The sequence below is a fragment of the Teleopsis dalmanni genome, chromosome 1 (genome assembly GCF_002237135.1).
Source record: "Teleopsis dalmanni isolate 2A chromosome 1, ASM223713v2, whole genome shotgun sequence".
Classification (NCBI taxonomy): domain Eukaryota; kingdom Metazoa; phylum Arthropoda; class Insecta; order Diptera; family Diopsidae; genus Teleopsis; species Teleopsis dalmanni.
Window position 1 is genome coordinate 220,978,135 of NC_051846.1, and position 11,446 is coordinate 220,989,580.

Consider the following 11,446-nt stretch of genomic DNA (forward strand, 5'->3'; position numbering starts at 1 on the left):
GGCCAATATGTTGGGCTTCCAGTTGATAAGACATCACATCCTGTGGCTTGTATGGCTTTTAATAGTTCTCGGCCCTTAGTTGTAGTTAATCGCGAACCCCAATGGACATGTTTAGCGTTGAAATCGCCACCAATAATGAATTTATTTTTAAATTTAGAAAGAAAGTTTATATATTGATCTGTACTAATAGAATGTCTTGGAGGACTGTAGACCGAAATAATTGATAATTTTTGATTTTGTACTTTTATTGTAACAGTTGTGGCTTGAAACTCGCTACAGCTGATATTTTCCTCTTCATAGTGACTGATGGTTTCCTTTATTATAATAGCACTTCCCCCTCGTGCATTGTTATTCGGGTGAGTAGTGTGGTAAGTTTCATAACCTCTAAATTTTATATGTGATTCCCTCGTAAAGTGCGTTTCTGCTATTAGACATATATCGATGGACTTTTTGTAAAGAATAGTCTGTAGTTCGTTTTGTTGATGTAGCAGCCCATTTGCGTTCCAGAGCATAACTTTTATTGAAGACTGCATTACATACGGTGTTTGGGAAGGATCTGTTCTAGTTTACTTATCCGTTCATCTAAAACTTTATTAAATTTTTCCTGGTTTTGTAGCAGTTGAAGTACCAACTGCAAGGTTGAAGAAATTTCTCCAGGGTTTTGAGAGTTATTATTTGATTTTAGTGCTTGGGCATATGAAGGTGTTTCATAATTTTGTGTTAGTTTAGAAACTGGCAAATTTTTTATATATTCAGTGGCAGCAGAGTTGGGTTTATCTGGCTTACTACTTTGGTTGTCTTTCTGAACGGTTTTGTTTCGCATCTTTTGTAGCTCTTTGGCTACAATACATCCGCGATAGTTAGCTGGATGAGATTCGCCACAATTGCAGCATTTTGGTAAAGTTTCTGCTGGTTTTGTACAGCTTGTTGTTGGATGCTTTCCCGTACATTTGACACATCTTGCCATTTTTGAACAGTAGTTCTTTGTGTGACCAAAAGTTTGACAATTTTTACACTGAGGTATTTGGTTTGGTCTTTTTACTGCTTCAATGGAGACAATAGTAGCTAATATTTTATTTATTCCGTAAACCTTTTTAATATCTTCAATAGACTCAAAGGTGAGCAGAAACATATCTAACGGCTCCTTTGTTTTCCATTTAAATTTCCGATCTGCACTTATGGCTTTGAGCCCTTGTCTCTGTAAGTCCTCGACAATAAGTTTAGGTTCACGGGAGTGATGCAGGTTTTTAACAATAACACGAATAGGTCTTGTTTGTTTATCTTCATATGAGTACCAATCTATCTTAGCATTAGACAGCAGCTTTGTTATGCTTCTGTAGTCATCTGCTTCCCTGGTATTGAGTTTATACTTCCCGTTATTTATAAGCTTGAATGAAAAATCAGTTTTCGCAGTGTTTTTAATGTCTTCGTAAATCTTTATGTAATCAGTAACTCCTGATATCATTATTGGAGGGGGAGAATGCACTTTGGGGCCTTTAGTATTTAATAGAATTTCCGGTTTCGGATTGGGATTTGTATTTTTATCATATGAAACATGAAGCTCTGGAGAAGATTCAGCTTTTCGTTTTTTATTCGGACGTTTTTGTTTCAATATCCAGTCAGTTTCTAACGCCAATTCTTCTTCATCAGTGTGGTACTGAACACTCGTGCTATCTAATTTTGCATCAACAGCATTCTTATTAGCTTCTTTCTTATTCTTTTCTGCCTTTAGTTTTTGATTTTCTTTTTTAAGACTTTCACAACTGATTTCTAATAGATTTATTTTTTCTGTTAAAAATTTAATGTTACGTTTTAACTCATTTAGCATGTTATCTTGAGTCTGGTCCAAAGGCCTTTCATTTCTACATGAAGGGGATGGAATATTCCTCATGGCATCTTGCATCCTTTTAGGCTGAGCTATTCGCTGATCATAATTCAAAGCCTAAAATAAAGTTTATGTCGATGACAGATCGACGCACAGTTTTCACGAAGTAAACCAATATTACGAAAATAATTATAAATAATTGAAAAAAATTGAACAAAATATAGGAGTGTCACAATATATTTACAGTTCGTTTATTTAGTTGTTTAAAATTTTTTAGGTTTATAAATAAATAAAAATTTATTTTTATTTAAGTTTTTAAAGGTACTTATAACTTACACTGTGGCAACGCCACATTTGCAATTTCTTACTTTCGTTAAGAAAAGCATATGCTGTCTCTATCAGCTGTTGAGCAAATAAAATTTTATTTTTGTGTTTTTTTTGCTTTTGTTTAATTTGCAAATTAAAGTTTAATTTTTTAGAATAAAAAATTTTTAAATATACAAAACTGAACTTCACCTTTTAAAATCGGGCACCGTTTTGATAAATTTTATTTTATTTATGATCAACGGATCAAGTGTTTATAACTTTGAAATTTGAAATTTAACTTTTCGGATTAAAAACAATAGAAGTTGCGGAGCGATCACTTTTCGCGCGTGTTTTCACCCACGGTTACAACAACCATGTATCAATAATAAAATGAAAATTAATAAAATCAATGTAAAAACCATAAAAAAATATTTTGTTTTTAGCTCCTTACAGTTTCTTTCCTATAACATTTCTTACCTATGCAGAGTATTTTTCCAACTGTAGCAAAACAACACTTCACCGAAAAAGGTAGATGTGATTATGTGCTGCAGTTTTCTAGGTAGTTCGACTAGTATGAAACTAATTAACTTTTTAATTCATCTATATAAGAAAAAAGTTTATTAAACGGTTTAATTATGTTAAAATTCATAATTTTAATTCATTCATTTAAAAACAGAAATGCGGAACTAATTTAAAATGTTAATATTTTATGTATACATTTATTTTAAAAATAAAAAGTAAGCATTTTTGTATAGTTTTCCTTCGAAAATTGATTTTATGGTACAATGGTGCGTATGAGTAACGTGAAGGACACCTGATTAATTAATTTTTTTTAATTACTTCTAAAAGGATTATCACAGTGGAAATATTTATTTTTTAAGTAGAATTTATATATTAATTTGAATCAAAACTAAAAAAAATAAAATTTGTGTGACATATGCCTTTTTTTTTTACTGAAAAATCGTGTGTGTGTTTGGTGTGATATGAAAGATAAATAAATTTTTAAAAGTACTTCTAATTACAATATCGTCCCGAAATTTTTGGGTTTTATGTAGAATTTTATTACTAATCGAAATTAAAAATATTATATAGGAATATATGTAATATATTCTTTGAAAATTCATTCAATAGAAATGTAGTATGCATGTGCATAATGTGTTTTGCGGGAGAAAAAAAAAAATTAAAAAATTTCAAAAAAAGATGGTTTCTTGAAAATTTTTATTTCGTATTAAAATTTAAAACTGAATCTAAATAAAATATAAAAAATGAAAATTTAAAAACTACTTTTGAGAAAAGTTTTTTTTTGAAATTGAACGGTTAATATTAGTACTTAAACATTAACAATTTTAATTGTTTAAACAATTTTATAAAAGCTCAATCAATTATCTTTAAAACGCTGTAAATTTCAAGTTTCTACCTTTTATAGAACCTTTCACATAACTTGTTCCAGGTTATGTGATCGTGAGTAAACCGTTACGACAACTTTTACACAAAGGCGTAAACTTTGAGTGGTGTAACGAGCAAGAAAAATCATTCCATGAACTGAAATCAATATTAACGAAGAACCCAATTATGACTGCTTATCGATCGGATGCCGAGCATCAAGTACATACTGATATAAGCTGAATTGAGTTAGCAGAGGTGCTGTTACAAAATAAGAAGGACGAATGGAAACCGGTCGTGTATTATATATCTATCTACAACCATAGCTGAACAAAAGTTTCACAGCTACGAGCTGGAAACATTAGCTGTAGTCGAAACACTGGAAAGATTGCGTAATTACGTATACGGTAAACCTATCAGCGTGGTGACAGACTGCATTGCTTTAAAAACAACGATGCAAAAACGAGAGCTAATTCCAAGAATAATCAGATGGTGGTTACATATGGGTCATTCTTTTACAAACCGGACGAATTTTGGCAAAAAAAATGACCTCATGATCTCCGATTTGGCTGAAATTTTTTTTATGAGCTCCTTTCATAAAATAAGAAGACCCGTATCTCGGGAAAAAAATTTATGATTTCTTTCCTAGGAGATATGGACCCATGGGGTTTTGAGAATTGGCATAGTAGACACAATTTCAAATGGCTATATCTCAAGTTCTATAAAAGATAGAAACTTGAAATTTACAGCGTTTCAAAGATAATTGATTGAACTTTTATAAAATTGTTTAAACAATTAAAATTGTTAATATTTAAGTACTAATATTAACTATTAAATTTCAAAAAAAAAAATTTCTTAAAATGTATCCCCTGGGATTCCATTTCTTATATTTTATTAAGATTCAGTTTTCAATTTTACTACGAAATAAAAACTTTTGTGATGCGGTTATTTTTGTAGATTTTTTAATATTTTTTTTTCTCTCGCAAAACACATCAAGCACATGCGTACTACATTTTCATTGAATGAATTTTCAAGGAATATACTACATATATCCTTATATAATATTTTTGATTTCGATTAGTAATAAAATTCTACATAAAACCCAAAAATTTCATATCACACCAAACACATACACACGATTTTTCAGTAAAAAAAACAAAAAAGAGGAATATGCCACACAAATTTTTTTTTTTTATTTTTGATTCAAATTAATATATAAATTCTACTTCAAAAATAAATATTTCCACTGTGATATTCTTTTTAGAAGTAATTAAAAAAAATTAATTAATCAGGTGTCTTTCACGTTACTCATACGCACCAAAGTACCATGAAATCAATTTTCGAAGGAGAGCGATACAAAAACTTTTACTTTTTATTTCTAAAATGAATGTATATATAAAACATAACATTTTAAATTAGTTCCGCATCATATTAATTTTAACATAATTAAACCGTTTAATAAACTTTTTTCTTATATAGGTGAATTAAAAAGTTAATTAGTTTCATACTAGCCGATCTACCTGGGAAACTGCAGCACATAATCACACCTACCTTTTTCGGTGAAGTGTTGTTTTGCTACAGTTGGAAAAATACTCTGCACAGGTAAGAAATGTTAAAGGAAAGAAACTGTTAGGAGCTAAAAACAAAATATTTTTTTTATGGTTTTTAAATTGATTTTATTAATTCTCATTTCATTATTGATACATAATCTGTAATGTCTGAAGATGAAAATATGTTTGCCATTAATACTTTTTTGGAATTTGGAATAAGGCAGTGATATTTTAATGTGCCTTTAACTGATGTATTTAAAAATGTTGGCAAATATTTCGTTCTTTATTTAAGAACTTCATCAGTGCTTATTTTTTATAAAATGCAGTACTTTTTCTGTTCCATAATAGTCATTAGTAATTAAAATTGAATTAACAAATAATTTTAAAAAATTAAAACAATTAAAATTCACACATTAAAAATTAATACACAATTTTTTGGACATAAATAACGAGCATAACAAAACTAAAAAAAAAAAAACAAAAAAAAAACTGATGTAGCTGCTTCAAAGCGGTGTTTAATCTTATTTTCTTCTACTTCATAGTCTGTTAACGTTGAGAAATGGCACAATATTTGGTAAACATTCCTTAGCCCAGTTAAATAATTCCTTCAAGGTCCTTTGCCGTATGACGTTGGAAAAAAGTGGCATTCTGCTTCCAAACCAAAGTCCGCTTTGTGATGAGTTAAATTAATAAAATTTGTTTTATTTTTATATTGTGAACCCGATCCATCTTAAAACTAAATAGTTTTTTTAATATCCGTACTAATTTTTTTAATGAATTTGATAGCGTATTTCTGGAACAAATGTACAGCAGTTGTGTTGTGATGTAAACAGTCAGATATGCAAACAAAATTTTTTATTTGTAGTTTTTTATTTTCATCACGGTGGTATATTACAAACGGATGAATTGTTGCATGATTATTATTCCAGTGAATACTTTGAACAGAGTTTTGAACATCAAAAGCATAATTTTAGGAAAAATCACATAAAACTATTCATTCAGTTTTTGTTAAGTTGTTTTTCTTATCATTTAAAAACTCTGCCTGTTTTTTAACGATAAAAAAATGCAACAGCAATTTGTCTAAACCATCTGTTAAGAATTCCAAATATTCGTCTATTTGGGATGTCAAAGTTTGTAATGTGCTTCTCTCTTCACGAACGCATTGTTTGTATGTAACGGTGTCAATCATGTTGTCATCTCCAAAAGTTGTTCTGTGATATTTTTAGTTCCAGGACATTTGGCGCAGGTTCCGAAAACATTCTGTGCGTAAAGTATTGCAAATCATGTGCTGTAGGCAATCTTTATAGTTATTTATCGGCTTTTTACTGCATGCAGTCAGTGCTTTTATATTCACTCCATCTACCATTAATCGTACGTTTTTGTGTATGGAGCATACACAAACAGAATGTGTGCCGCTTGCTCCTGCAAGAACGCAATGTTGTGGTCGTAATGATGCAAATTTTGAAAAACTACATTCAAGATCTAAATGGTTGAGTTTAAAAAGAGTATGCAACTCCTTCAAATTGTTTAGAATCAGCCGTTTTTGCATTTGTGTTCTTTTTCCGTCAATTTGTAAGGATACGCAGATTTTTATTCCCAGGCATTACTTGACTGTTTTCTTCACATTCGTAAAAATTTTAAATTCTATTGGTTACATATTTTCTTAGCGGTGGCTTTTTGGATTTGGGTCTTCTAAGATTCTTTTCTCTGAAGTAAGTTTTTTAGCAACAGTAGTCATACATTTTGTAGCGTTTGACCCTTTCGGTCGTGACCCTTTCGAATAGACCAATTGTGTATCACACCCACTATTTTTATTTTCATAGTTCTATCTGCTGTGCCATTAAACTTTTCCTGCAGGTTTTTTTAAAATTGATGCGAGTCATCTTCTTCATCGCTATTCTTAGAGTTATCCGCAGGAATATTAAAAATTTTAAATTTGTGATTTATTTATTCAATAAAAATACTTCTGAGAATACTAACGTCCTTAAAAGTTTCATTTTTATATAGAATTTAATGATAAACTCAATTCAGAAATAAAAAGTAAAAGTTTTTGTATCGTTTTCCTTCGAAAATTGATTTCATGGTACTTTGGTGCGTATGAGTAACGTGAAGGACACCTGATAAATTAATTTTTTTTAATTACTTCTAAAATGAATATCACAGTGGAAATATTTATTTTTGAAGTAGAATTTATATATTAATTTGAATAAAAAATAAAAGAAAAAATTTGTGTGGTATATTCCTTTCTTTTGTTTTTTTTTACTGAAAAATAGTGTGTATGTGTTTGGTGTGATATGAAGGATAAATAAATTTTTAAAAGTACTTCTAATTACAATATCGTCCTGAAGTTTTTGGGTTTTATGTAGAATCTTATTACTAATCGAAATCAAAAATATTATATAAGGATATATGTAGTATATTCTTTGAAAATTCATTCAATGAAAATGTAGTACACATGTGCTTGATGTGTTTTGCGGGTGAAAAAAAAATATTAAAAAATTTCAAAAAATAACCGCATCACAAAAATTTTTATTTCGTAGTAACTGAATCTAAATAAAATATAAAAAATGGAATCCCAGGGGATATATTTTAAGAAAAATTTTTTTTTGAAATTTAATAGTTAATGTTAGTACTTAAATATAAACAATTTTAATTGTTTAAACAATTTTACGGGTCTTCTTATTTTATGAAAGGAGCTCATAAAAAAAATTTCAGCCAAATCGGAGATCATGAGGTCGAAAAGGTGTCCGAGTTGTAAAAGAATGACCCATTTACACATGAGAATTTTTTCTCACACTTTTTTGTGAAATGCGAAATTTGTTTGTGTAATAGTAACATTTGAAGTTTTAAGAAATGCATTGACAAAAATCAAAAAATTTTGATATTTCTTCAAACACGCTCGTATTTTTGCGTATACAGTCGGATTTTGTCGGCATGTAAAATTTCATTTATTTTGAGAAATGGAAGCGTAAACACCGTTTAAATGCACGCATAATTTATCGTTGGCATGCAATGCTTTGCAAATATGAATGAATTGTATCTTGTATTTTAAATATTTGTATTTTCTACCTAGGTAAAATTTCTTAATTTTCAAAACATGTTATTAAGAAGAATTAAAATATTAATAACCTTGGGCTACCAAAAATAAATAAATAACCAAACATTAAATTACAAGAAATATTTTATTTTAAATATTATTTGTATTGCCTACCTACGAAAAATTTATTACTAAAACATATCAAAAAAAAATCAAAATATTAAACAATATAACATATAGTATAAAAAATAAATATTGTTACGTAATCGCCTGTATGCGTGTACGTTCGAATCACAGGATTTTGTAAAGTGAAACAAACCTACTTAATTAGAGAAACTATGCTTTATTTTGTAAGTAACATAGTATTAAAAAAACTTGTATTTTACTCGAAGCAAATTTAGGAAACACAACTCAACTAAAACCAATTCCAACTAACTTTTAAATATCAACTGACATAATTAAATAAAATTTAATCGTTCCATTGCCTATCTGATTAAATTCGTAACAATATGTAAATTAAAGTTATAAAAATAAATATATAAATTAAATATAAAACATCATTTTTCGTTACGAAATTACGCATAGCAGCCGCTGTTGACACTTTAGCAATTTCTTTAATACTGATGAATGAACAAATTTTGCATTGTTTGCTGGGGGCGTGTTTAAAAAATTGTTGAAAAATTTGGTGTGTAAAGGCGAGAGACGACTTCGTGCGCTGTCAGCGGGCAATGCTGTCTAATGGCCACTTTACTTGAACGGGCGTCGAACACAATGCGCATTTTTGTTGTAATTTTATCTTCTCTGTACACTGGACGGTGCGGTATGTAATAAATTCTCTTATTACTATGACCATCTGGTACTTCCTTTGCTATTTCTATTGCTATATCTACTATTCTATTATTTCTACTATTAGTTCACGCATTCCAGTGTCGTATTCGATTAGTTTATTATGATCTTTAAATAATTTAGAACTTTGAGCCGATTTAGAGAATTATTTTTATTATTATGAAGATAGACATCTTTATCGTATTTACATGGTAGGCTTATAGCATTGACAGTCGAGCGTACTAAATTATCATTAAGCTGCCTTAAATGATCATTTTAAAAATACCCTGACAGACGGTAAAAATTATCATTAAGAAGTTGCGCCGTCCATGCGTGGCGCTTGAGTTTATTAATTTAAGTCATCTAAAATCAAAAGAAATATAAAATATATAAAAAAAATATAAAATATATCAAAAAAATATAAAATATATAAAAAAAATATAAAATATATAAAAAAAAATATAAAATATATAAAAATATAACGAGTACTTACATTTACCAATGTTTCCAAACATGTTTTGCTTATATTTTGACAACCAAATAGCCAAAATTTAGAAACGTCAAAATCGTTTGTATCTTCGATAACATTCAATACATATTTCGTTGGAGTTTGATTATCTGAACAGCCTTGAATTGTTCAACCGAAAAATGTTTCAACTGCAACTAAGTTTTCAGTAATATATTCACAATTATCACAACATTTTCGGCCATGTTTTTAATTTTATCATATATGTCACCAGGAACTGATATAACATCAGCACATATATTTTGCACAACGGAAGCATGAATTTCTTTAACCTCATCGGAATATTGGCTTTGCACTTTTAATATTACGCGTTTTATTTGCTTAACATTTCTATTGTGGCTACTTTAGTCAAACGAAATAAATCGTGTGTTTTTAATACCTACAACCGGTAATTGTAGCTGCTTTGCCAAATATTCGGTAACATATGTTCCTTGACTTTCATTGTCCATAATCATTAGATTCATCACTTGAAACTATCGCTTTAGCGGTTTGTAAATAAACTTCATTTTTTCCAACATTTGACAGCAAAGATGATCCAGTTCATTGAGCGGATCATGTTTGCTGAAACGCAGCTATTGAAATTTAAAGGAAGTTATTGCTTAAAAAAATAGCTAATATCAAAAGTAGGATTGGGAAGTGGGAAGAGAAATTTTTAAATATTCTAACTAAAGAAGACAACCCCAACGTAAATAAAATTTTAGGTAAGTTATTTATAGTTAATATGATAAGCAAACAGTTAAAAATATTCTTATTTTTGAAAAAAGCGCAATTTAATTTAATTTAATTTAACTTTAAACAAAAAACTTTAAAAACACCAATTTTTTGTGAAAAATATGTTTAAAGTGACAACACAACAAATGTGAGCACAAACAAAGCAGCTTAACTTTTTCGAAGCAATTGCTCACAAAAAATTAAGAAACTTGATTTTTATGCATACGAAACCTACCATTTACTCACAATGAGCTTTTCAACAAAAGTTCAATCAATAAAATTGAGAATTTGCTAAAGCTCTTTTTTGCGAGCACAAGCACAAAATTTTTATGCATGCCACCTTGAGCACATACTCAGAAAATGTGAGATCAGAAAATGTTCAAATTAAAAAAAAAATTTATAAGCAGCGTTTAACTACAATAAATATAGGAAATGATAAAACGTTGTATAGATTTTCAAAGAAAAACATTCAATGGTTAGTGGATTATTTTTTGCCTTCAACTAGTGAAACACGTGGTGGAGGCTTGGATGGATTCACAAAAATGTGTACATACCTTAGATTTTTGGCGGATCCAGGTTTTCAATGCGGAATTGGGGAAGATATCGGTATTCATCAGTTCACTGTATCACGCATAATTAGAGAAATGGCTATTATTATTTCGCAACGTGCAGCAGAATGGATAAAATTTCCGAAAACAACGACTGAATTTAAGGCAGAGCAAACGTTATGGAACACGAAATATAAAATGCCATTTGCAGTAGGAGCAATTGATTGCACACATTTCAAAATAAAAAAACCTTTGAATAATTCTGATGAATACATTTGTCGAAAAGGGTTTTATTCAATAAATGTGCAAGCAACATGCAATGTTAATGCATTGTTTACAAGTGTCGATGTTTCTTGGCCTGGTTCTGTGCATGATTCTCGAATTTTTAAAAAAAATTCGGTGCACAATGTGATTAAAAGCAATGATGTAGAAGCATATTGACTTGGCGATGAAGGATGCGGTATTGCGCCATGGTTAATGACACCCTTTAAAAATCCATCAAATCCCATTGAAGCCTTATATAATTCCACAATAACAAAGGAAAGAACTATCATTGAACGTTGCTTTGGTCAATTAAAGCAGAGGTTTGCATCATTTCAATATAAAATTCGTGTTGATATAGAAATTGTACCACAAATAATTATAAGTGGTTTTGTTCTGCATAATATAGCAAAACATCTTAATGATACATACCAGTATTCAACAGATTTAGAAAGTAACATCGAAAATGTAGTG

General features: G+C 29.4%; 2 protein-coding genes across 2 annotated transcripts in view; both read left to right on the forward strand.

The window, feature by feature from the left end:
- The first annotated feature begins 10,807 nt into the window (after positions 1-10,807).
- Positions 10,808-11,152, forward strand: LOC119667419 (putative nuclease HARBI1). The gene has a single exon (XM_038076708.1). The coding sequence runs from the start codon at positions 10,808-10,810 to the stop codon at positions 11,150-11,152; it is 345 nt and encodes a 114-aa protein (XP_037932636.1).
- Positions 11,153-11,188: 36 nt separating this feature from the next.
- The window catches only part of LOC119667420 (homeobox protein 5-like), a 15,822-nt gene continuing 15,564 nt past the window's right edge, over positions 11,189-11,446 (forward strand). The window contains exon 1 of the mRNA XM_038076709.1: positions 11,189-11,440. Within this exon, the coding sequence (XP_037932637.1) occupies positions 11,189-11,440 (252 nt within the window). The remainder of the gene's footprint in view (positions 11,441-11,446) is intronic.